Here is a 27,424-nt window from a genome sequence, read left to right as displayed (position 1 = left end):
GTGAAAGTGGTAACGAGTGCTGAGTATTCCATATATCATCCATTTATTGAGCCTAATTAGAGACAGTCCGATTGCTGTTATTTCTAATGTTGCGTAACTACTTTGTCTACATTTCTGCACCACACCAGGACGGGGGCCACACTTGGATATCTGTGACTGACTGACCATTAGACAACCCCCTCTCTCATATTTTCACAGCACTAGGGGACAAAGAGTCCTTTTTATACACACTTTGTACTAATATAGTCTAAATACTGTCTGCAGGGACCCTAGCTACACTTGAGTTGCATAAATAACCATTTATTTTCTCACTGGGGGCAGAGGACGTGCAAAGGGTTCCTGGAGAGGTGACAGAAACCATTTAAAAACATCTGGGATGAGGCTGAGCAAGATCTGTGTCCTGGTTGGCTGATGCTCCTTAACAGAGAGACCTGAGAACAGCAGGAGAGGATCTGAGAGGAGGCAGAGCAGCGAGGCAGAGCAGCAAGGCAGAGCGGCAAGGCAGAGCAGCGAGGCAGAGCAGCAAGGCAGAGCAGTGAGGCAGAGCAGAAAGGCAGAGCAGCGAGGCAGAGCAGCAAGGCAGAGCAGCGAGGCAGAGCAGCAAGGCAGAGCAGCGAGGCAGAGCAGCAAGGCAGAGCAGCGAGGCAGAGCAGAAAGGCAGAGCAGCGAGGCAGAGCAGCGAGGCAGGGCAGCGAGGCAGGGCAGCAAGGCAGGGCAGCAAGACAGAGCAGCAAGGCAGAGCAGCAAGGCAGAGCAGCAAGGCAGAGCAGCAAGGCAGAGCAGCAAGGCAGAGCAGCAAGGCAGAGAAGGAGACTCATGCTTGGCAGCTCTCTTCTGCAGGGACATACTGTCTCAGAACATTTAATATCTTCACATGACTTCAGGGAAACTTTCATTTTCTCACAGGTAGGAGTGTAGCCAGCAAGGACACATTACACTTTTTGAGGCAATAGATGAAAAGAGAGGAGGAACTTTTGACATCACTTTTCGTGAAGAGTGAAAACTGTTTGCCTACTTTTTGTTCTGACTTTTTCTTCTTCTAAAAGCTCATTCGGCAGAGAGCCTCCTCGGCGTCCTGTTGGCCGAGTGCACCACTGAGCATGTGTTCTTCATTACTGACTCTTTCAGTGGATTCCCAGAAGTTTCGCAACCTCAGATGCAAATCATTAAAAAGCGTTTGAACATTCGGAGGTGACTCCGCACATGAAGCGATTGTGAAAGCTGCGCTTTTCCTGGGAAACAACACTGACGAAGACGGAGCCAGAGATGAGTGCTGGGTGGTGGAATTGCCAGGAGAGGGAATGATAAACAACGTGAACCAAAACGGAAACAATCAGGCCTTATTACAGACCCCCACGTCAGAGTTAGGGCGAGTCATGCAGCTTTGGGTGACACACACACAAGAACACACGTTCACAGCGAGAGGCACGTCGACGTCCAGCAGCCGACTTCGTGATGTCGGCCAGTAGACATTGGCAGGACTTTACACATTAGGAAGTGTTCATACTGTTTATCCGGCGTTAGGTGCACTCCTGCCTTTATCACGTAGGAAAAGCCCTTCAACATGACCTATTTTAGATTCTCTAGATGGATGGCTTTAAATAAAATAGAAAACAAAGGAGCGACAAAAGCTAAATATATAAAAATAAACCACATAAAGCCCTCTGCAGCGGGGCTCATCACCCAAGCTGATACCCAAAACATCACACTACAACGCATTCCCTGATATTCTGCAGTGACAAAGGCCAGATTCATATTTCCTCCAGTTTCCTGTAAATATTTAATTAGTGAGCTTTACATAGCTGACTCTGCCTTTTGCTGCAGCAACTGAGGTTCTTGCTCTCTGGTTTTAAACCATTTTTAGACAACCTCTACTTTATCTCAAACGAGAGGTCGCGGAGTTCCTGACATGTTTGTGTTCTGAAACGTCTCAGTACACGTCTGCTAAGCCGGCCGCTGCCAAATGGGGGTCTTTTTTTCTGAGTCTTCGCGGGAGCAGGAGTTTTCATTCCTATTGCAGATTTGTAAACAGACGTAAACGATGCTGTCATGAAGGCATAAGTTGTCTCCTCACGCCTGTTTCAAAAAATATACTACGTCAGTGATGCTGGCTTTGGGCTGCAGGAGCATCTGAGAGGAAACGTGTCAGAACCACAATGTCTAATCTTTACCCTGCTGCAGCTCCACTCAGACACGGACCAGATGACTTGTATCACAAATGTATTTGGACATGAGCAGAACAATACAATCCTCTACGAAACAGGCGTCACACTGTTTGTTTTTTTCCAGGATAGAGTTGATGCAATCTGGATGCCGCTCTGGCGTTTGTTCACATTTTCTCTTCACTAACAGGGTTTCGTCACAGATGTCTGCAGCCTGCTCGCCGTCAGCACACGCTGCAGGTCGTCCATTTTGTTCTGGTCTTTCTCCCATGGTTCTCTGTTGTGTTGTGCGTGAACCGCGACCTTTGAGCTGATAGTGTTGGAATTAAAGATCTGAACATCAACATTGCAACGTGTCATCGCACCTACGTCTTCCTAAATAACGGTCGTGTCCTTCGATGCATCTTGTTCAGTTTAGAGTGAAACACAACAGCAGTGAGGCATGACATCATGAAATTTTTCACGACACAATTTTTCGTTAAGTAGTTGTTTTTTTATTGTCTATAAATCGTTATCAATTCTCTTCCCAACAAGTTCATTTTGTGCTGCAAATGCATTGTCATGGTTACAAAACCTGCTCTACGCTAACAAATGTACATATAGTCATCTACTCTGTCGTAAAAATTAATAAATTAGAACAATAAATATTCTTTTATTTGACACAAGCAGCAGAGGTATCAAAAGGCGTATAACAAACGGAAGTAATTCCTTTAGGCATCCATAAAAGCGACAGCGTGGCCACTTTTCCATCTTAATTCAGGCTTAAAGATTGTCACATTCCAACAAAGCCATTTTCTTTCCAAAGAAGTGATGGATGACTCAGTTTTAGAAATGCAGAAGGTACGCAGAGCTGGGTCAGTCAGTTAAAACAGTTTGCCAAGGAATGTGGACAACCCCTGGCCCCTCTCCCCCCACCTCCCACCATGTCAAAAGTTGCCCAGAATGGCTTCGAGTCCTCCGGTCACGAGTGGCGGCATTCATGTTTCTCAGCCCCCAACACCTTCCTATCGCTGTGACCCGGGGCAGTGGAAAAGAGGCATGTGAAGTGGGAAACAGGGTTGAGATAGATAACCCTGCCACCAGGACCTCAGGATATCAGAAGGCTGCAGGAGGTGGGCCTGGGGAGTTCATGGCTCGTCAGGTTGCCTCGGGGAGGTTATTTCACTGTGCCGAGTCACATGAAGTGCTGATAAGTGCTCGCATTCAGCGGGGAGGGCAGAGATAAGTGGAGAGGAAGATAGATGTCAGGGGAAAGGAGAGGGAGGAGGACCACTGACCCACTAGTTCCCACCAAGCTGCACAGATTGTAGAGCAGGTTCAGTTTGCTGAGAGATCTCGAGTCTTTTCAGTTTTCTTAGTATGATGGCATACCTTTAAATCATCCTTGGCAACCTGTTGACAGTCGATGTGTTAACCGGCTCTATCTTCCCTCCGCTGTGTGACTGACGGCAGCTGATATCCATGCTCGAGCCATAAGGGAATGATTTACAGTACAAAATACATGATTGTCCACCTGGTATCACTGCTGAATAAAAACGTCCAGTCTCACTGAAAAACCCTCACAGAGACGTCAGAAACTGTCTCTCTCTGTGCTTGAACACAACCCCATCACCCGTCCTTGCAGCTTATTGTTAGTTTTGTGTCCTTCCTCTTGTGGTAAGACTTTCCTAAGAGTTAAACTCTCTGGCGCTGCGGACTATCTGCAGCCACACTCCGCCACCACCATGCCGTCATACTTGTACTTGTAGGTGACCACTCCTGTGTCGTCCAGGTACAGCAGGGAAATGGGTTCGAGCTTGGTGGGCACGCAACACACCCGCGCCGCTTTCTGAGGGCTGTTGATGTTGACCAGTGTCTGGACGATGGCGTGCTTCGTGGGTGTGACGTGCTTCGTCAGCGGATAGGAACAAGCACCGGTGCACTCAAAGGCATCGTAACCGGTGGGCGCCAGGATCCAGCTGTCCCAGCCGATGTCCTTGAACTCTACGTACAGAGACTGCTTCTTGCAGTGGTTGCCCTTGGCGTTGCGTCGGATGCGGGACGCCGTGTCGTAGATCAGGTTCGACCGCATCTGGATGAGGTCTTCTTCATTCGGCTCTCCCTCCTCGCTGTCACTTCCCAGCTCCCCCCACAACCCATCGAGACCCAGGCCCACGTCATTCCGTAGAACCGTGTCGGAGGTTTCGTGGTCGATCATCTCGTTCAGGTCGCGTCTGTCGTCACGGTGATCACTACTTTGATCATCGGAGAAAACAATCAGCAGGGGCTTATGCCTTTCCTCGGGACTGTTGTCAATCTTCATGTCACCTTCGGGTAGACCACCGTCTTCGCCGTGGTCGTTCACATCGTCAACATTCTCGTCACTAGGAAGGCTGGAAACGTGCACCTCCAACCGGTGCGTGGTGCCGCCGTCAGATTTGCGCCAACGCTGAGCGGCGGCAGTGAGATCAAAAGCCTCCCAGCTGTTATCTGTCCCGTAAACTTGACGTGAAGCCAGTTCCAGCAGGTCTGTGCGCTCCTCTGCCCCAACGAAGGCGTCTCCTCTCGCTGTCCTCACATCAGTCACGTTGTCAGGTTGGGCGTGCAGTTCCACTTCGTAGATAGTGACCTTGCGGTCGACACCGGCATAGAGGTGGCGGTCGATCTGGACAAGGGTGTAGAGGCGGAGCTCAGTCGCAGTGATGTGTTCGTGATGGGGGATTGACACGTTGAAGAGGAGTGGGTGGCGCCTCACTCCTCCAACATCCACAACACTGGGAGTTGAATCTGAGCAAGGAGAAAAATGGTGAAAATGAAACTTTTGCTTGTTGAATTATCTTTTTGAATACAGAGTTTGCAATCTATGTTTACGTTCTGCTTTGCCATTCAGGATAAGAGCGCCATTTTGGAGGATTAGGATCATTAAAAAAGGAAAAGACTGTAGAAGCTCAACCTCACAAAGGCTCGGTGCAACTGTATACATAAACAATTAGGTTTCACCGCTTAATTGTCTCGGGCTTGGAAAGTGAAAGGTGAAAAAGAACATTTACTGGTACTTTTCACGATCAAAATGTTTATGAAGAAGATAAATGAACACATTTATAAAGAAAAGACCATTCTCTCTCTGTCTGTGCAGCAGGTTCATCATCATGCGGAGCAGAGCTGTACCTTCGTTTTTGAAGCTGCGGATGATGTTGGCGGTGGGCATGGCGGTCCGGTCACTAGCAAAGCGGTTGTAAAGCTCCATCATGTATTCAGGCGGCTCCTCTCTTGCACCTCCAGGAGGCAAGGCAGGCGGACCCAAGCCAGAGAGGTTGAACGTTCGCAGAAACTGTTCCTTCAGGCCCTCCAGGACGCTTTGCATATCCGAGTTGGCATCTTGCTCCAGCAGCGATGGGTCCACCACCCCTCCATGGCCGTCCCCCAGCCCCGGAGGGGGACGATGCCTCTGGCGAGGACTGGAGATTGGGCTGCTCTCTCCAAACAGAGGCCTCTGGATCAGCAGGGCGGATAACAACAAGAACAAAATCTTGGAGCTGCAAATGGTTCCTAGTTGAGAGACCCAGATTCTCGCCATGGGAGAAGTGATCGGCAGTAACTTAGTTTACACCCTCTATGGTCATCTATGGATGAGCTCATGCAACAAGGAGAAAAAATTATCCTAATTTCTCAATATAAATCCAAAGAGCTATGCGATTATGGTCAGTTCATGTGCAGCCTAAGAAAGTTGAGGCTTCCTGGCAGCGGCTGAAGTGTTGTTGACCCCTGCACTGACCAATGTGAGCCCCTCTGCAGGCACGCGTTCTCCTGTGGCTCTCCTCCAGATTTAACAGCATTTATTCTCATGCACACCTTTTGAAGTCCTTTTCAACAGGGTGGTGGTTCCGGTGACAGGGTGGCCGAGGCTCGCCTTTGTCTGTCCGACTCATCTCTGTTGTGTCCTCTCCTCTGTCAGTCTCTCTCTGAGCTCTGCTCTGTTTTCCCAGCTCTGTCCTCCTGTCCCTTATCTATGATATGGTGGGCTCTGCATTGCTCAGTGCTTATGGTCTCTTTGGGGTGTGTGTGTGTGCGTGCCTTCCCTTTAACTCTGTGTGATGCACATGAGCGTGTGCGTTATCTCACAACTTCCTTAATGAGGATTTTGTAAACACTGTCCTGTAGCCTCTTCCTTGTGGAAGGGCTATTTTGTTTGGGCGGGCGTTCCAGGCTTGATACTGTTCATTTGTTTATTTCCTTAGTAAATGGTGAAGTTATGTCAACAGCTTTCTAAGCACCATTGAGCATTTCTTTTTGACAAAATGCTGTTTGTGGGGTTTGTTGATATCATTGTCTGTAGTAGTATTCGTCTATCAGACGACCCTGGTCCGAATGAAATTGGAAGGCAATGGGGTGTGCCGCCTTAATAGTGGGCCATGATAGCTACTGGGTTCACTTAGAACATTTGAATGTACAAATGAAAAGTATAAAATAGTGCGAAATAATCATTTGCATTCATTCAGCAAGGTAACAATCAAGTTGCACCCCCATCTGCCGCTGTGTTTGAAATGGGTTATTCTAACATAAGAGGTTTCTTTGAAGAAAGGAAGAGAGTAAGGATGTAAAATACAAGACAAGATGAGGCACCTTGGAGGCATTGCATCAAGGGGCAAACATTTTCTGGAGACATTCCTCTCGATTAGGGAGACAGCAACAAGTCAAAGGTGACGACTACAGAAAGCCGGGGACACAAGAAGTATTCAACAATCCAGTAACAAATGACATCCGAAAAATGTGCAGCCATATGGAAAAAGATTGTTTACTCTTCTGATCGTTGCCAGGTCTTAAAATCAGGTAAATAGAAGTTCTGGTGAACAATAACACATGACAAATTACACTGCACCTTTCTTTCTTATTAAGTGTATTGAACAAAAACTAAGTCAAAGTACAGATGCAGGAAAAACTGAGTTCAAAAGCTTGTAGAAACACCTTCAGCAGAAGTAAACTTATCCTGTATGACCTTATCAGTCACTTACATCGCTGTGGAGGAATTCTGGCCCACATCTCTTTAAAAACGTACTCAAGTTCATTGCGGTTTGCAGACATTCTTTCATTCATGGCTCTCCTCACGTACCACTACAGGAGTTCCCTCAGATCGAGGTCTGGACTTTGACTGGGTCATTACAACACTTTGATCCTCTTCTTGCAGCCATCCTGGCGTGTTTCTGATCATTGTCCTGCCATACAGCCCGATATCAACCAAGCTTTATCTAGAGTTCATGGTTGACTCAATGATTGCAAAGAGGCTGCAGAGACGAAATCGTCACACCTCTATCCCCGTGCTTGACGCTTTCCATGAAGTGTTTGTGTTAATAAACCATTTATTTGCCAAACATGTTGGGGCGTTATGGGCAAATATCTCTATTTTGGTGTACTCTGTCAATAGGACAAACCTTCAGAGGTTTGGAGGATTGTTCAGCTGCAACTCTGCAAACCTGAGCTCTGCTCGGCTTCGTACTGGCAGCCTTTCCAAACAACTTTTCTTTGACTTTGCCGTCAGAAACCTTGATGTTTAACATGCTGATACAAGCCTATAGTTATTTTGAAATATTAAACATAATGAGTATCACACACCCTGACCTTGAGGGTGAACTTGCTATGACGCCCGCTCTGTGACGATGGGAAACCCTCTTGAGTGTCTTCCACTTGTGAATAATCTTTCTCACTGTAAGCTGATGTCAGAGGTGGTCTTGTCACATTTCTCAGACTGACAGGCAGCAACAAGTGTTTCTCTAAAGTCAATGCTGATGTCTTTCTTCCTTGGAATTGTGTTAACGTACACCTGAAAACCCCCCAGGAAACTGCCAAGGTCGTCTTATCTTTTTTTTTTTGTGGTAATCATCCTGCTGATGACTGTTTATTGGGGATCAGCGCCGCTTGACCCCCCCCTCAAGATGAGGTGAGAAGTAATATCCTCCTCTATTAAGTCTCAGTTGTGTGGAATAACTATTACACATGGAGGTGTTTGGTGAGCCTGCGAGTGCGGACTGACTCATGGCTCATCAGACAAGATACCCTGAGGTCGTTTTTACACCTGGTTTGTTTGAATCTGAACTTGTTTGAGTCTGAACCCTAGTGTTCTGCCTCTCTGTTTTGTGTTGTAATGTGTAGGATCTTTGCATAGCGTCTTTCATTGATGCAGTGCAGGTGTGAACTATTGATGCCGTTGGAAATATGGGCAACAAAGTACATTGATTTTGTTGGACAAAAAGCTTTCATGTAACATCAATTTACATAAATCTTCTGAGACTTGGGCCAGATGTATATCGATGTCAAGAAAAACGTGTGTATTGCTCATAAACTGATATTTATAAATAAAAAAATGTCCTTGTCAAAACACAGGTGTCCATCAAACTGAAAGTCTGTGTAGCTCAGGTCAGTGTCTCCCAACCTGGGGTCCCCCTGGGGGGGCGCCAGAGATCTCTGGGGGGGCGTGAAACTTTGTCTGCTTTGAAATTATGCAGTTGTAAAAATTACATTTGCGAATGAGTCCTTCATAAGAAATAGTTAGGAATAATTTATGAATGTCTTGAATATTTTTTGTGTTTTTTATACACTGGTGACAAACACAGGAAATGATTTAATTCCTTATTATTATATCATTACTCAACATTTAATCTACTCCGACAGGTTGTTAAAGGAAGAATGTTAAAAAATGTTAGTCTCATATTAAAAGAGACATTTTTCAGAAATATTTTATGTCCTTTTATGTCCTTTTGTGCGTATTTTATACATTGGTGACATTGGAGAAAAACAAAGTCATATGTATACAGAGTAAACCAAAGTGAAATGTATCAAAAAAACATAATTAATGTTAATTTTTTCAATTAAAGACTATTTTGGTGCTAGTACGTACGGGTCGGGGGGCCTGGCTGGTCTTAGACACAAGTAGGGGGGCTCCAAGGAAAAAAGGTTGGGAACCGCTGGCTCAGGTGACTGTATGACTCCGCTTTTACGGTGACTCTCAGTGACTGACCCCTCACACATCTGAATACCAGCATCACCTGAGCCCTCGTCCCAGTACACAACTGTCCTTCATTCCTGAGCTTCTTCGTGTGACCCACAGATACACTCTTGATTTCAGTGCGTCACACAGATTGGAAAGAATGAGCTTTTCCTGCCTCTGCCACTCATCCGCCAGGCTGACAGTTGACAGACATGCCGTTATCTGGTGCTTTGTTGAACTGCTGCAGCAACGGACTATCACATCTTCCTGATGGGCTCAAAGAGGCTCGATAGTGACGGTGTTCTCCTGCACACAGCCCGGCCCCTCCATATGGTCTCCATTAAGGGCCTCCAAGTATAACAAAAGTGGCTTCGTGGGGGTCAGGCTTGCTATTTTTGGACTAAGCCCTGTAACATGCAACACACTGTAGTGATATCCAGCGTACCAGTAATATGATCTCCATGTGTTCGCCTGTCAGCATAAATAACTGAAATAGAAAGCACAACTTCAATATAAAACCACCATTAACGACAACATCTTTAAAGTCTGTTAGGAGTTAGGAAACTAACTTAACAGAGTCTTTTACTCTTCTTGAAGCCGTTTTGACTCGTTTGAGGAATGTTGGGGGCTTTTAAAGAGTAAGAGCAATAAAGTCTTAATGAGATCATTTTAAAACCTATGTAGTAATTAGATTGGCTCGTTCTTTTTCAACGCCCGAGGGAAATGTCTGATTGTTTAGCTGACAAAAAGCACTTTCATGAGAGCAAATTGCTCTGTTTTTTCTGATGGTTGGTGGGCAGCTTGTTATGAGTTTGATTTTGTTTAGTTTTTTCTTTGTCAGCTGAAAAACACTGCCTGTTGTAGCGTAACCGAGGATAACGGTGAACCTGAATCGAATGTGTAAATGTGAGGACCGGAAGTCCAATACAATGAACTGAAAAACTATGCCATTCCATAAAGCTCAGAACAGTCAAGTAATATTGGCTTTATGGGATTCATTGTAATAACACCTTGTAGTTGTATGTGATCTTATTTATGTGAAATTTTATTTAATGTGACATTTAAAAAGTCCTGTAAGTCTACATCCAGCTACCTAAGAAGGTTCCAGAAATGTCCACTAGGTTTTTTTGATTTTCCATTTAATAATACAAGAGCGACAGGAAGTCTTTGTTGGACTTGAGGCTGCACCCACACCAGACAACCTCTACCACTCTTAGATACATGAGACCCCTGAATTCTGGCCCATGCGGCTGGCGTGAGTGCTCTGATCCGATGATCCGTTCCTACTTCCTACGGAAGTAGGAAGTTATGAAGCGTTATGAAGCGTTTTTCTTCTAAAGATGGTTTCTCGTTTTATATCGTTTTGTGCTTTGCATCGTTTCTCTATTTGCAGCACGTTTGATGATGCTGCATTTGTCTTTGTTTTTTGCAGCACGTTTTTTCATTTGCACCATGTTCCTCTTTTTGTACCTCGTTTTGAGTTTGTGAATTTGAATCGTTTCTGTACTTGAAGCCGTTTTCCTTAACTGAGACGCAATAGACCGTTGCAGTGCGTTTGGCCCTTGTCGGCCACCGTAACTTCCTGATGCACTTCCTGATCTCGCGTGGTTGGAAAACATTTGCACGTGAAAGTGGAGGAGGGCATGTCAACATCCCAGTCCATGCTTGAAGCAAAGATATGTCTGACCAGAAACATTTGAATCCAGCAGTACTAGCAGGATCATTTCTGTGCTGTTCTGACACCAGTAACCCACGATGCTGGGGACGGCTGTCAGCCAGTCTCCACTGTATGTGGAAAATTGTATGCATCACAGAGGTCACATTAATGGAGCTTTTCCACTAGTACTTACTCAGCCAGACTCGACTCGCCTCCACTCGGTTTGGTTCTTTTCCACTAGGGGTCTAACGCGAGTAGATATCTTTTCTGTAACTACTCTGCCGAGGTTCTAAGCACCTGAGTCAGACTGTATCTGACGTCATCACACTACAGGCCACCGATTGGCACGAGCGGTTGGCCAATCAGATGTCTGAGTCAGGACGTGACATAATTTCAAGAGAGGGGGAGAGAAGGCCTCGCTGCTCGAAACCTTCTCTCCCACCGTTGTTTTAATTTTATTTCAAATAAATCCCACAGAACAAGCAGCCGATATAGAAGGAATGCGCATGACATCACAGATGCAACTTCACAGCGGGTTACGCCCACTGAGTGGCAGAAAGACTGAGTGGCAGAAAGACTGAGTGGCAGTGTAAACTTTCAGTTTGAGCAACTGGAAAACATCTAAAATGGGAAAGAGCCGTTGTGGGATCGACTGTACTCATAGATTTAGCAGGAAATCGGAGTTATCGTTTTACAGACTGCCAAAAAATACGCTTAAGAGAGACAAATGGATCGCTGCAATTCACAGAAACAACTGGATTCCAGGCACTGAAACGTGGATTTGCGGTTCCCATTTTGTATCAGGTAATGTTGGATTTTTGGGTAGCTAATGTTAAACGGTCAAATCATAAAGTTCCGTGTCCTCATCACTTTAATTTCACCAACAAATCCTGCCTTGAAGTAGGACCAAGCGTCAAGACTTTTGTATGCCTTCAAGCTTTGCTTCGTGTATTTCCCCGGCGTAGAAATTAAGTACATATAAATATCAGGAAACTCGATTCGTGGCCAAATATTAATGTCCATGGACCACTGGTTCTTCCGGTTACTGTACGGGTCACTGGCAAGTCCAACTGCCTTTAATTTAAGCCGATAATCGGCTGTTATCCCGTCTTCTCCACTAGTTGCAGCCATTTTTGCCACTCAGTGCGAGTAAGGGGACGTTCCAGTGGGGAAGTGACGTCAATCCATACCCTCTATCAACTCATCAATGTTCTCCGTCTTCGGCGCCTTTACTTCTCGTTTGGTCGCACAATCAAATACGCTTCGCTCCAACCCGCCTACTTCTGATCTGGGTATTGAAAAGAAACAAAGGCAAGTCGAGACGAGTCGAGTCGAGTCGGGCTGAGTAGGTACTAGTGGAAAACCGCCATAAGTGTCTCTGAAAAGTGGGGAGGCATGGCCATTGCCTGTGCAAACCATCTCAGGAAGTAAGAAGTCAGTCCACCCTCTCTACTTAATCGTTTTGATCCTAATATACCGGACCAATGTGTAAAGTGTAACGTGGAGAGGGGTACATTATGTCACTGCTTATGACAATGCCCAGAGATCGCAAAGTTTTGGAAAGAAGTAATTGGTATCTTATCCCAGATTATCTCAGAAGATATTCCTATTTGTCCACAATTGTGTATCTTAGATATATTTCCTGATAATTTAAAAATAAACAGTAAAAAGAAGAGTATGATAACTTACTCTCTTCTCCAGGCGAAACATACGATAGCATTGTTTTGAAAGAACCCAGCCAAACCAGACATCAAGCAACGGTACAAAGAACTCTCAAACTGTCTTGCATTAGAGAAATTGACATATGCCATGAAAGGGAAATCTGTTGACTTTTGGGAAATCTGGGGACAGTTTATGCGCTTTATGAGGAGTAATCCATTGGGACCTGTACTGGATGAATCTGTTGAATGATAATGTAGGGAGGATTCTGTTTTTGTTTTTGTTTTTCTTTTGTTTTGAGTTTTGTGTGTAATGTTTTTTTTATGTTGTTGTTTTTGTCTCTGTATCTTTATGTCTGCTATGCTTGTGTGTTTGTTTCATTGTTTTTTTTTTATTTTATTGTACATTTTATTAACAGATCCCGTAACTGTATTGTTGTAATAATTGAAAAAATGTCAATAAATATAGTGTTAAAAAAAAAAAAAGTCAGTCCACGCCCAATTTGCTCTTGTGGTAGTATCATAATGGTGTATGTGATCACATGACACATGGAGAAGCTGATGGCAGCCCTGGCAGGTTCTCACTCTGTAACATACTCTCACTGCGTGCCTACCGAGACAGAAAGCTCCTCTCTAGTCAGCCTGGTGGGGCAGGGCAGGACTCGTCTGGTGGGAATGCAGCCATGAGGGCCTGCTTACTGGTTTGCAGTTTTTCTTTTTCGGAATGACTATTTGCACCAGGGTACAAATAGCAAGCCCTCACTAGCTGAGCTATTCACACCCTGTTGACATATGAAAAGAAATGCGTTGCCCATGCGCATGTGCACCACTCTAAAATTGGAACCATGTCAAACAATAGAGCCAGGCAAACATCTGCTCTCACACTTTTGCATGAACAATTTTTGCTCTTACTGTATGTCATTGTAAGATATTTTAAAGAGATTAAATTAAGTTTATCAAAAGTGGTGTGAATACCTGTAAATCACTGTTGAGCTGATGGATTTTTTTTTTTATAAATCATTTTTTTTACATTTTTTTTTCTAATAATACATGGGTGCAAATAGCATACATTGATATTGGTAGCAGGATGTAGTAGCCTACGCATCAGTACCTGCACTCGGGTGTAAATGGCCTAAGCCTTTCTTTTTTTGTCCTAGCATTTATCTCATCAGTGCTGATGTTCAGTCTTCTTTTCACTTTGTCCCATAATTTCAGCCCTTTCCCTTAATTCTGCATGTAAACAGTTAAATCGCCCCTTGATTTACACAAACAAACAAAAAAAACATCTTGGCTAATTTTGGTGTTGAATAAACACGACTTGACATTATTTTGCACACAAAAAAGTCTCATTTGTGCCGTTTTATTGATTTACAACTGAACCTAAGAAATATCCCCCAACTACATCCATTCAACACTGAGTATTTGCTCCATGTGCTAACTGCTATCACATGTCCAGATGTCTCTCATTAAACTTCACATCTGCATTTAAATAAAGTTAATTCATTGCAGGTGAAGCTCTTCTTTTCTCCCTGTACGTCCTGTACAACAGCTACACAGCGACAAAGTCGTACAAAAGAGCCGACTCATCTCCAAAGGACACAGATATCATCCTTGTGAAAAAACAACAGTAGACTCGGCTTCATGTAACAGATCATAAAAAGAAAGAATCCAGTTCTTTCCAGGTTTTAAGATTAAAATTAAATCAGAGGAACAGTAACACATGACATAATATACAAATTCCTTATTTGTTTCATACATAACTAAGCCAAACATGCAGAAAGCGTGTGTTAAATGAAGTACACCCTCACTGCTTCCATAGAAAGATTAAACCAAAACCCTTCCATAACTGAACGAGAAACAGATGATATACAAGACGGAAGAAGATCGGTGCGGTTGTGGTTCCACGTGCTGCTCAGTCTTGGGGTGTACTTTGTTTTTCCATAATACAACTTCTGCATTTTGTCCTATTTTTGGTTGAAGACACCGCTAAATATGTCATGTTTACTGTTCATCTGAGGTTGAATTTACCCGACTTTAAGGCCTGGAAGGATCAGATCATTCTTACTATTATTTCTTATTATTATTCTTATTATTATTATTATGATTATTATGATTATTCTTATTCTTATTCTTATTCTTATTCTTATCAAAATAAAATTGAATAAACTAAAAAAGGCTGTACTTTCTTTTAAACAGTGCAGACCTCCTCTGAACAGACATCTCACGGGCACAAACAAACAAGCCAATAATTTATCTTCTTGACCATACTGAAGTCAAAAAGAAACAACTGGGTGGGCGAGGACGAGCACCTCCTGGGAAATCAGCTCTGCTGAAGTTCGCAGTCATAAATAGACAACATTATTTTTAGGCAAGAGTTTGTTTCCCAGTGAGAAACTTCTGAATGTCTCTTTGCAGCTCATCGTTTCGTCTCTGGGCCTCGTCCCGGCTGCACTCGGCATTCTTTAGGCAGATTTCCAGGGCGGCCACACGGTGGCGCTCTGCCTCCAGAGCAGCCTGCAGCTCTGCCACTGTGGCGTGCAGCTCCTCGTTCTGCTGCTGCAAACTGTCAGAGACGATGAGAGATGCACAGAAAGGTCAGACGCTGTGCAGAAACTCACAAGCTACAGATAAAAATAGCATCCGTGCATTTGTAACGACAGAAAGACAGAAAGATGCTGCCACTTGTTTGGAAAGGACTTCCCCTGTTTGAAGTCTGGCTCTGATGCTAAACTGGTGTGTGCAGGCTGGGATACAGAGGTCAGGTTAGGCCCATTCCCAATACTCCCACTACCCCTACTTTTCAGCACTACCCCTAAATTTTGCGCGTTCCCATGAGGGTAGTGGTGTCCCAAATCCTCTTTTCATCTAGTGGGAGTGGGGAAAACGAGGGCTTGTGGTTATCAATCTAGCCCAGGGGTCGGCAACCCGCAGCTCTACATTTCTCTTTAGTGCCGCCCTAGTGGCTCCTGGAGCTTTTTCAAAAATGTTTGACCTTTTTTTCCTTTTTTTCTTCTTTTTTCTTCTTTTTTTCTTCCTTTTTTCTCTTTTTTTCTCTTTATTTTCTCTTTTTTTCTCTTTTTAAACTTTTTTTTTCTTCTTTTTTTTTTCTTTTTTCTTCTTTTTTTTCCTTTTTTCTCTTTTTTTTCTTCCCTTTTCCTTTACTTTTTAATCTCGACATTTCGACTTTTTTCTCGGCATTTCGATTTTTTTCTCAACATTTCCACTTTTTTCTCAACATTTCCACTTTTTTCTCATCATTTCCACTTTTTTCTCAAGATTGTACTTCAACATTAATCTCGACATTTTGACTTTTTTCTTGAAATTTTGACTTTTTTCTCGAAATTTTGACTTTTTTCTCCATATTTTGACTTTTTTCTCCACATTTCTCCTTTCACCATTTGCCTTCATTCTAAGGCTTATACAAGACCTTTCATTTTTTGTACACTTGACATATTTGTTTTTTGTGTTTTTGGTCCAATATGGCTCTTTCAACATTTTGGGTTGCCGACCCCTGATCTAGCCCTTCAGAGCGAGGGTTTTCAGATGCACACTAGCTGACCGAGGGCTAGAGAAATTTCCCAGAATGCTTTACGTCATCATTTGCAGACTGAATAAAAAAAAAAACATTTCTTATTTTTTAGTGAATAAATTCAATATTTTGAGTTAGTTTCTGCATAAAAATGCGTTTTGATTACATTTCTAGCAAGAAATATATATTTTTTCATAATATTCACTCAGTGAAAGTATATAATCACTCGCTTGCCCGTTGTTGCAAAGTCTTTTTCAAACCTCGCCAGAATAAAGGCTGATTTTTGGTTCCGCGTTACACGCGTTACATGCGTTAGTCGATTTAACGCGGAACCATAAATCAGCTCCCGAGCCGGCAGGCAGTTCTCATCCCGAAGTTTTCGGAGCAAATTTCTTAACAGGCGTTATTTGGATAAACTGAGCCCAGGTTGGGGATCTTAACGGTTACTTTTACACCTGAAAAAATATTAAAACTTAATAAAGTGGCATATTAACAGCGCTACAGCGGAAATTAAAACAGCTTTTAGCTCTCAGCTTCCTGATATGGTGTGACGTATGTGCAAACGTAACTAAGCAGTCGCTTACGTACCCAAACGTAAACCACGCAGTGACGTAGCAAGCAAAATTTAGGGTTAGTGCTGAAAAGTAGGGGTAGTGGGAGTATTGGGACTGGGCCCTGGGAAGATTATAAGGGCCCTAAAATTTGTGGCTTCATTTTTAGGGGTAGTGGTAGTGAGTGAGGGCTAGTGGTAGAAAGTAGGGGGTGTATTGGGATTGGCCCTTAGTGAGAGCGTGAGAAAGTCCTCGGCTGATCTCACCTCTCTATGGACGGCTGGGGGGGCGTCTCCTTCCGCTTTGGCCTGCTGTTGACCTGCTGCACTGACCCGCTCACCGCCACAGTGTCCGCGCTCTTTTCTCTGGACAGTCCCTGCGCCGGCCGGGACTCACTCTCAGGCTTTGGGGCTTCAGCACTAGACAAACCTGTGTGGTCACTTCCCCTTCGGGCCACTGATCTATCCTCCGCCTCCTTGTTGTTCAGCGGCGAGGCCCCGAAAAGCGATCCTGAACTCCGCAGGTCCAGGATTTTGAAAATGTCCTCCGACAAAGTCCCCCCCTTTTCCTCGGGGCTCTCCTGGATGCGGCTCCACCTGTTGAGGGCTTCTGCCTTCGCCGCCATCCCGGTGAGGGGGCAGTTGAAGGTGGGCAGAGTCTGTGTGCGTTTGCGGGGACTCCCCAGCCTGTCGTCATCCCCGGGAGACGCGGCTTCCTGGGGGGCCGTCTGCCGGCCGCAGCGTCCTCTGTGCAGACCCGGACTGTCGTTGTCTTCCTCCTCTTCTGGAGACTCAGACAGAGATGCATCCACCATCTGAGACAAAAAGTCAAATATTGGTTGAAAAACATCTTTCTGACTGAGAGTATAAGTGTAAATCCTGTCACTTCGACAGTGATCTGAATATTTGGTCAACCAGATTTGCAGGGTCTTGTGACATCACCATATTTAAAAGAACTCATGATTCTATATAACTCTCCATACTCACTCAGACATATTTTAAAAGAGGTTGGGAAAAGATAATTTTATTTTAAAGCTCCATCAGATTGGAATAATCTTCCCCTCTTTTTGCGTTCCATTACCTCTTTTCATTGTTTTAAGTTGTCATTACACTCTCATCTTAAAACAAATTGCCTATGTTTTTAATTTTTTTAATTTATTTATGTATTTTTTGTCCTTTTTTCTATTTATTTGTATTTATTTATTTATTTTTCTTTTCTCTCTGTTATGTTATATTTATCTCATTGTCTCGGTTATTCAATTAGTCTACTTTGTAACTAGACTTATATGGGTAGGGGTTGTGTGTGGGAGGGTGAGCAAGATGTCTGTTTGTTTTATGTCATGTATGTCTGTACTGTAATGTGATATATTGTAATGTTTTATGGAAACATACGAGCTAAACAGCGACGGCACAGGCACTAAACCACACTAGATAAAAAAAATGAATTTTTAGTGAATAATTTGATCATTCTTACAAAATACTATACTCATAAGTGTTGCTACGCTACCACCCCCCCCCCCCTTTTTGTCAATACAATTTTCTTTCCTTATTTATAATGTAAGTACTTGTTTTTCATTCATTCGTTTATTTATTTTTTCCTCATTCTTTTATTTATTTTTTAAATTTATTTTTTTATTTATATTCTTCCTTTCCCTTTATGCAATCACAATTTAATAATGTGATTGTTCTCTCAATCTGATGTACTTATGTTTACATCTGAGTTTGTCGTTGTTTTTGTTAAATCAAGTAATTAAAAAAAAAACTAAACTACACTCTATCATGGCACTGGTTTGGATTTGGATGGTGTTTAACTGTGAACGCCGGTATATTTTCATTATTCGCATCGTATTTTCGACTGCAGTTATTGGGGACGTATTACGCCTCGTGCACGTGCAGAACCTATGCTCCAGTCCCGGCCCTTAAGTGGACATTAATAATAATTACTTCTTGTGAACGGATCTGTCATTTGTGGCGCGTCTGCAGAGCTGTTTGAGCTGACTGTCCTCCAGCTTCAGCATTAGACGTGTATTGTGTAAACAATGTGTCTCTTCCAGCTTCTAATTTAATTTACAGCAAAAAAAACATGATAATCTTGTTTTCCCCAATGGTAAAGTAATGAATAATCTGCCTAGCCCGGCTGTCGGGGCTGATCGACCCTCATCCTCCTCTGGTGCAATCACATGGACATTGAATAGAAATAATAAAACATTAAAAGACATCCACTGATGCTTGTTTTTTTTTTCTTCTATCTATGAGAAATAAGATTGATAAAGAAAATAAACTGGCATAAATCTGTTTGCACTATATCCAGTTTACCCTTTATCTTAACTATATTTGTGTGCGTCTTTCATCGGCCATGTCATTGCTCATATCAGAAGGCTAAATTCAACAAATAACACTTTGTTTGAGAACATTAGTGTGTCAGAAGTGACAACAGGTCATTTTTGGAGCAGTGCAGATTTATGGGACACTGTGACATCACAGACCCAGATCAGAGTCTCCAGTTCCTCCATCTTTATCTCCCCTCAGCTTCACACTGCGCTGCAGCCGTTGCTCCTCAGAGGAGCTGGGGCAGAAGCTGCAACGCCGGTTTTGAGAGAGGCCTATGGGCAGAAATATGTGCCACAAGAAACTGAATTTGAATAATTTATATTTCAATTTAAATTGCTCAACTTGAATAATTGCATTAAAAAACTGAATCTGAATCACATAATTTGAATTTGTATTGTTTAATTTGAATCATTGCATTGAAAATCTGAATCTGAATAGCCTAATTTGAAATTGAATTGATTAGTTTGGAACTGAATTTCTATAAACTTGAAACTGAATGTCACATTATGAAATTGAATTCAATTGTTCTGAAACTTTATTTGATCCTCACTGAAAGTTCAAGTCTCTTTATACTTTCATATTCAGTTCTCACAATTCAAATTCAGTTCTTGCAATTCAATTTCAATTTACTGGAGTTACTGTGCCAGACATCCGGGTCTTCCGGAGGAAGAGCAATCGAGTACAGATACAAATAACTCCTTTTCATGTTGCCTACTATAACCTCTATTTTCTTTCAACAATATAAACAACCAATGGGAGCTAGATATTTTGAAACCTATTGTGTTTTCTCCATTCTGTGTAAAAAGTGTAGATTTATATCTTGCCGTTTTGTAGAAAAAATTCTGAATGTAGATTCAGTTTTTCAATGCAATGATTCAAATTAAACAATACAAATTCAAATTATGTGATTCAGATTCAGTTTTTTAATGCAATTATTCAAGTTGAGCAATTCAAATTCAAATATAAATTATTCTAGTGGCACATATTTCTGCCCATAGAGGCCCACCCGATGGAAGAGGGGATCAGAGAGCAGCGAAGCCGCTCACTCCACCCCAGGAAAGGGGCTGCTTTGTACAGACACAGTTGAAAAGGAAGCTTTGGTACCATATCCCAGTGGTATTTTGATCTAATCATGACTCAGAGATTTCCTTAAGACCTCAGGAAATTGTATCAGCTTTAGAAAAAAAAGAAATAATAATGTGTGTTGGACAGCACAGACCTCAGCAGACTCCCAGCCCACAAAGCTTCGGGGGGCGTTCTTCTGGCTTTCAGCCTTGTTTGAAGGAGAAGAGGGAACCACGTCTTTGGAGAGAGGAAACAGAGCCTCGTGCCGTCTGATCATCACCGTCATCAGCTTTTGGATCTGAGGGGTCGCTGTGAAGAAAAACAAACACAAACATAAAAGGATTATCATCAGACTTGAAGGTTCTTGAAAAATCTAAATGTTCCTCATGATACGTCATGTCCAATTCTCAATACCTCAAACTGCTGCACCTTAAAATGTTTATAATGTTTATACTGTAGATAGAAATACCACATAGAAATACCACACTTGTTTATTGTTTATTTGTTATTGTTTATTTACTACCAAAGAGCGAAATAACCGGAGTCAAATTCCTTGTTGGAAAATGTTCGAACCTGGCCAATAAAGCTGATTCTGATTCTGATTCTGATTCTGATTCTGATTACAGTGGTCCCTACTGTGAACAGATATTCAGAATCCCGTTTCTAGGGCCAGCATGGGTGGAGATGGATGGACGTGTCCCTGTTAAAAGGTGAATAGCTCTCGCAATGAAGCCACACGGCAAGCAAGGTGAGTCAGCGTTCAGTTATTCTGCTCCTCACCGGTGGAACAAACTTCCTGTAGACCTGAGGTCTGCTCCAACTGTCAGCTCCTTTAAATCAGGCCTAAAAACATTAGTTTACTGAAGCGTACTCCTAAATGAAATACTTACCTGCTGTACTCTACTGCCCTTACTTTTTAAACAGCTTGTGCTTTTTATCATTTTACCTCTTTTCCTTATCATTTTATTTCATTTTATTTGTTATTTAAGCATACTCTTAAATTAAATACTTTTTAAAAACTTTTTAATAAGCAGGCATTGTGATATAGAATTGTGAAATTGGTTTGATTCACCGCACGAATTGCCACAGATTACTTTTGTAATACTGTATTTGACCCGGTCTTTGTACATTTTGACCGTATAGAAACGTAATTCTTGCCATTGTAAGAATGAGATGTGTACCTGCTGTACTCTACTGCCCTTACTTTTCAACAACTTGTGCTTCTTATTATTTTACCTCTTTTCTTAACATTTTATTTGTTATTTACTGTTTAATTGTGTCTTTCCGCTTTTAATGTCGATGTAAAGCACTTACCTTGTGTTGAATTGTGCTAAACAAATAAACTTGCCTTGCCTTATTCTAATCCTACTTTAGTAACTTCACATTATCTGACAGCAGGCCAGAGAGAGCAGGACGTGCTCTCACCCTTCATCACAGTGATGGGGTCCTCGATCTGCGGTTTCAGCAGGTTGATTCCCATCACAGTCGCCAGGTTCTCCACGTTCATCTTATTCACCTTGGAGTGGTTCTGCACCTCAAACAGAAACCTGACGACAAAAGAGACGATGAGCAGATGAAGCTCCCACCTAGAAACTGGCCTCATCCTTACGTCAATTACCCATAATCCCATAATGTTCAGCATGTACTCACCGGCAAACATAGCTGAGAAGGTTGTAGTTGACTTTGGGGAGCCGGGCAATCTGATTCTCCAGCTTCTCCCAGCCCTGAGCACACAAGACAAAGAGAAAACCAGGACATGCACATTCACTTTTATGTATTTATTTATTTTCTGCGTTAAAACAACACAGTTTCGACTTTGACTATCTCCCCCACTTGCCACGTGTTTCTTTTTTAAGTCACATTAACCAGCTAGCACAGCGAGCAGATATCGGTTCTGATTTTGTTCTCATTTTGTCTGGATTTCTGATTTCTGGCAAAAGTTAATGCGTCTACTTATATTTTTCCCTTTAGTAAAGAGTAATAAAGAACATGTATAAATATAAAGTATAAATATCTAATAAGTCCACAGCTGCATTGCATCATGGGAAGGTGTGATTGCGGCTTTGTTGGTGCTCAAAACTACAAATATATCACTTTATGTGTCATTCATGTCAGTTTACTGCGCAGTTAAAACTCCACGAAACTGCGATTGTGCACATTTTAAGGTAGTTTGGGCCACATTAGTATCTAGTCTCAATTGTAACTAGATTAAAAAGTGAAGGGGAGGTTGAGACGCTGCAGGTTCACGTTACTTCCATAAACATCATTGTAAATCATCTTAATTGATGTACTTTGTCATCTGTGCAGTTGCATCTATTTTGGGGGCTATTTTTATTTTTAAGAATGACTACTTTTGTGTCAGTCTCCAAACAAAGATCTGTGAAGTTTCTACAGTGTTGTTACCCTCTGTTGAAATAGTAAAATAAAACTAAATTCAATTCTCACAATCTTAAACCATTACTTTTTTTCTTAACTTTATCCAAAGAGATGATCTGTGATTAAACAACTTTTAAAACCTAACTATCCCCAAGTTATCTGTTTATCTATCTAGCTATGCATCTAATCGTGAGCTCAAATCGCATCTCAAAACTCACCTCTTCAGAACAGTTTTTAATGTGTGATTTGTTTCTTATCCTTTATCTTATCTTTTATCTCTTATCTTTTTTTATCCTGTGGTTTTACATTTTTAATTTTCTCGATCTTGATGTTTTATCTTTGTGTCTGTGAAGGGTCTTTGAGATCTTTTAAAAGCGCTCTATAAATAAAATTGATTATTATTTTTATAATTATTACCAGAGGTGTCAAGTAACGAAGTACAAATACTTTGTTACCTTACTTAAGTAGAAATTTTGGTTATCTATACTTCACTGAAGTCATTATTTTTCAGACGACTTTTTACTTTTACTCCTTACATTTTCATGCAATTATCTGTACTTTTTACTCCTTACATTTTAAAAACAGCCTCGGTACTCTATTTCATTTCGGCCTTTAAAAAAAAACTATCCAGTTAAATTGCTCCATCCGGATAGAGTGAATTTGGTTGTGGCACAAATGTTCTTGTCCAGTTTTGTTCTTACATCCGTTCCCTCAGATTCCTGCAACTAAACTTGGATGTACATTCCAATAAAGGTTAGGATAAATGATAACATGCCTCTGAAGTTTGACTTTTTGCACCATTACAATACTTATAGGCAACTAGTCATCATATCTCCTGCTCTCTGAAACACATGTTAATGCTCAATAGTACACATATATGGTTCTTTAATATATTTGCATTATACTAAGATGCATTCATTTTCAATGGCTTTTGTCCTTAATGGCTTTTTTCCCCCTTACATTACTTTTACTTTTATACTTTAAGTAGTTTTGAAACCAGTACTTTTATACTTTTACTTGAGTAAAAAACTTGAGTTGATACTTCAACTTCTACAGGAGTATTTTTAAACTCTACTATCTATACTTCTACCTGAGTAATGGATGTGAATACTTTTGACACCTCTGATTATTACACCCTCAGCTGAGCTCACTGCCACGTGCACAGACAGAATCCACAAACAGTGTTTGTAATGCAGAGGTTGGACAGACCTCAGAGCTGCTGGTGTCCAGCATGTTGGTGCAGTCCAGGAAGTCCTGGTACTGAGTCCAGGGAACCACCGGCTCAGGCAGCTCCCGCAGGTACAGTTTGAGCAGCGACGCCACCGTGTGGACGTCCGTGTCACTGTGAACACATTGCTCGTCATTTAGTGAGAAACCACTACAAGTGCAACTGAAACTCATTGACCCACGCCAGAACCTGTTCTTTATGTCACTCGTGTGCAGTTTAAAGGACCTCTGCTTCCTATAGAAATCACAAATCTACGATCTATTATCAATTCAATACAATATAAAGTAGTTAACATTGTAAAAATGATTCTTTCTTGTTTAAGTTTTACACAACTCTGTGATTTGAATAAATTGTTGGAATATCAAATAATGCACGAATATGCTGGGATTTAGGATAAGAAGAGAAAAGCCAGTTGCATTAAATGGGAGCGGTGCTCGGCGGCGCTGTGATGTTGAGAAATGCAGGCGTCCTCTGGAGCGCTTGACAGAACAGGATGTGGTTTCGCCCTCAGTTCTGAGTAGACAGAAATCTATCAGCCTCTCGCTGCATCTCTCTCATCTCACTTGCAAAAAGCTGATACGGCTCATTGATGTTTTCCTTTTATGGCTGTAGCCTTCAAAAGCTTGTGCATTTTCCATGCAGGTTTTAACAGGAACTTAAAACTGATTTCAAGACAAAGTTGTGGTCTAAATCACTTGTTTTTTTTTTTTTTTGTTACCCTCTGCTGCACAGACATCATGCAGCTCACACGGGTGGCACACTGAGGTGTACCTGGGGAAGGAGGGCCTCTCCCCTGCGTCAAAGGCGTCTCTGAACTGTTTGACGGCGTTCTCCTGACCGGGGAGGCGGAAGATGCCCTCTTCATCCAGGCCGTTTTCTTTGATGAACTCCACACATTTCTGCACCAGGATTGGCACCATGTGAGGTCCCAAGCGCTGCTCATACGCCACGATCTCTTTCAGATCCTTTCCAAACACTGCCAGACAGACGGACAGAGAGACAAAGACAATCATTGCTCATGTTCTCCATGTTTGCATGTCCTTTACAGCAGCTGTAAGTGATGTCTGGAGACTGAAGTTGCAAAATATAAGACTGATTGTACATTTGATCAATTAAAAAAAAAAACTGTTAAGAAACACTTAGTAGTCAACTGTTGGATGACAGGATGGTTAGAAAAAAAGAGGAGTTTTGACATGATCTCAAAAGCACTGTGATGTTGAAGTGTTGCTTAATCTTATAATGTGTTGTAGTCAGAGGTGGGTAGTAACAAGTTACATTTACTCCGTTACATTTACCTGGGTAAGTTTTGGGAAATGTTGTACTTTTAAGAGTAGTTTTGAATCACTATACTTTTTACTTTTACTTGAGTAGATTTGTGAAGGAGAAACTGTTACTCTTACTCCGCTACATTAGGCTACATTGAGCTGTTACTTTTCTTTTATCCCTTTTATCCGCGTGCGCGTCAATCTCATGACATCACTGGGTGATTCTTTGGGAAAAATGTTTGTTTTTGCATGTTTTGTCACATTTACACAGACTCAAACACACACAGAGTTTCTATAAGTTCATGGGCTTGTTCTAGTTCTGCCTGGTTAAAAAAGAAAAGTACAAAGGCTTGAAATTTTTGCTACTTGTGCTTAATTTATTTTTTTATTCTGGTATATTTTATTTATTTTATTATTCATTAAAGTACTTGAATTTACTTTAAGATTATTTTAATTTAAGCTATTTTTTATTTTTTATTAATTTTAATTAATTTTATTATTTTATTGATTTAATTTGCCTGAAGATGATTATTTTGTACTTTTGTCTGATTGAATGGTTGTGTTAAAAAAATAAATTCGACGTTACTCAACAGTTACTCAGTACTTGAGTAGTTTTTTCACCAAGTACTTTATACTTTTACTCAAGTCATTATTTGGATGACTACTTACTACTTACTTCTACTTGAGTCATATTATTCTGAAGTAACAGTACTTTTACTTGAGTACAACTTTTGGCTGCTCTACCCACCTCTGGTTGTAGTTCATAAATACATTTTATAGATATCTGCCCTCATAATCTGTCTTTTATGATCATATCTTGGCTGAAAAATCTGTTTTTCAAAACGAATTAAGAGACAAACATAAAAATGTCTCTGGTTAGTAAATTGTCATTATTCTCCTATATTTATAATATCAAATAATTTTAAAAAACTAATAGAATTAATATAATTAAATTTAAATAATTAAATCTGCCCAGATAACTGATCCGTCTTTTACAGACGCGTTTTCTGTGCTCGAGAGACGTACAGTAGCCAGATATTTTCACTTAGGGGACAACATCAAGTCAGGATGTTGCGTCTTGAAAGTAGGAATCGAAATCCCTCTTCTTCTTTCTTTTTTGCTTTGCCACTAACAGGAAATTCTCATCAGCTGTTTTTCTCAGAACAAAGAGTTATTAACGGCACCAATGATTTATAACTGGACTAGACAGACCATTTCCTTCTGGAAAGTGTGATTCCCCGTTGGTCTGTGAACGCAGCCTGACTAGACGGCACTACAAGCTGCTATCCAACCCATAGAAGTAGGAGATATTAACCTTAGTCTCTAAATGGTTAACGCTTCGTCTAAACACATAAGAATGGAGTGACCCAACTTTAAGGTAGGAATGGAGTGACATTAAAACGACAGATTTTTTTTTGACCCAATGTTTGATAAAAGAGTTATGATGTGATTTTTATACTTGTGTATTTCGCACTAGCTGTGTGTTGTGTTGCTTAATTGTGTACGTCTGTGTCTGTAATGTAAGTATTAAAAAATAAGGATGGCGGTTTCCACTTTTTTAAAAGGTAAGGTGAGCTTTCAGGGTAGTTTGGGATGTTTTTCTCACTCAATCACCACTTGAGGGTTATTAAGTGTAACTGTGTTTGCATGGTAGCTCAAAGCTGTAGGACGTTTTTTACATCAGGTGTAGAAGAGAAAGGTGGAGTAGAAAAGGGATTCACTTCAAACCTTGGAACCAGTTGGTTTTGTTTTTTTTTTTAAAGGCATGAAAATGATGGTTAAAAAAGGGAAATGCAATATTGTAATGTTGTGGTATTTTGACCAGAGCATGTCACAGACATTTCAACAGGAGATTGTGTACATTTTTGAAAATAGACCTGATGTGTCTTCTTCAGTATTCTTGCTCCATCATTCAAATCTCCTGCGTTGGTGACGTTTCAGGGGATTATTAAAGACACATCCACAATTCAAATCCCTGGTTGTCCCTCCTGCTGAGCCCGAGTGACGCATTAGCTCCTGCTGATTTGGTGAAATGTGGATTTTTATGTAAAATGAGATAATGAAGCAATTTCCTGCGGGGTGGCATGAAGGTGAGGAGATCACCTTCTCTTTGACACAACTTTCCGTTTTCACGAGTGTAAACTGACATGAAAACACAAACAAAAGCGCAGGATCAGTGTAGGTAACGAGACTGTTGAGGAAGAATTGTTCCCAGTTTTGACGGGCACAAAGTTCACCGCTCATCCATGTCACCTTTTCCCGTTGAGTCAAAGAAGAGGAGATGAGCTTTAATGCTGAACTTCTAAACAGTAATCTAATTAGATTGTTGCGTATGACTTTAAATGGAAACCTTTTTTTAGATAAACTGTGCTTGAAAGCACATATTTGGGGTTTTGGAAGTCACGACCACCTCAAAATCTTTAGAAGATTGACGCAAAAACCCTGTTACTTTGTTTGGGAATGCAAAACTTTGAAAATATTTCACTCAATGACCCTTTCAGCTTTGCAAGGCACCATGTTATTCCCTCTTACTCACTCCAACCTACTTTTACTTCAAGTCATGCTGCGTTCGCTGAATCCAGGAAGTCAAAACTCATGTCACGCTGTCATTGCTATTTTGTTTTATCGTTAACTGTAAACTC

General features: G+C 41.6%; 2 protein-coding genes and 1 long non-coding RNA gene across 3 annotated transcripts in view; 1 reads left to right on the top strand and 2 right to left on the bottom strand.

Moving 5' to 3' along the window:
* Nucleotides 1-2,642: 2,642 nt before the first annotated feature.
* Nucleotides 2,643-6,165, bottom strand: bmp10 (bone morphogenetic protein 10). Its single transcript, XM_061730436.1, has 2 exons — nt 5,310-6,165; nt 2,643-4,928 (listed from the first exon to the last, which is right to left on the bottom strand). Exons 1-2 carry the CDS (start codon nt 5,716-5,718, stop codon nt 3,859-3,861), a joined length of 1,479 nt encoding a protein of 492 aa, XP_061586420.1. The 5' UTR covers nt 5,719-6,165; the 3' UTR covers nt 2,643-3,858.
* On the top strand, nt 4,572-8,592 carry LOC133451411 (uncharacterized). Its single transcript, XR_009783168.1, has 3 exons — nt 4,572-4,947; nt 5,032-5,173; nt 5,278-8,592. It is a non-coding gene; the product is annotated as an uncharacterized LOC133451411 (long non-coding RNA).
* Nucleotides 8,593-13,579: 4,987 nt separating this feature from the next.
* The window catches only part of arhgap25 (Rho GTPase activating protein 25), a 53,890-nt gene continuing 40,045 nt past the window's right edge, over nt 13,580-27,424 (bottom strand). Inside the window, exons 5-11 of the mRNA XM_061730435.1 lie at nt 24,289-24,493; nt 23,499-23,631; nt 21,564-21,637; nt 21,339-21,460; nt 20,068-20,222; nt 16,785-17,332; nt 13,580-15,001 (exon numbers count right to left, since the gene is read on the bottom strand). Coding sequence (XP_061586419.1) covers nt 14,803-15,001; nt 16,785-17,332; nt 20,068-20,222; nt 21,339-21,460; nt 21,564-21,637; nt 23,499-23,631; nt 24,289-24,493 — 1,436 coding nt within the window. The 3' untranslated portion in view covers nt 13,580-14,802. The remainder of the gene's footprint in view (nt 15,002-16,784; nt 17,333-20,067; nt 20,223-21,338; nt 21,461-21,563; nt 21,638-23,498; nt 23,632-24,288; nt 24,494-27,424) is intronic.

This window comes from Cololabis saira, chromosome 9, assembly GCF_033807715.1.
Source record: "Cololabis saira isolate AMF1-May2022 chromosome 9, fColSai1.1, whole genome shotgun sequence".
Taxonomy (NCBI): domain Eukaryota; kingdom Metazoa; phylum Chordata; class Actinopteri; order Beloniformes; family Belonidae; genus Cololabis; species Cololabis saira.
Note: the sequence above shows the minus strand (reverse complement) of the source record. Positions and strands in the feature narration are given on the sequence as shown.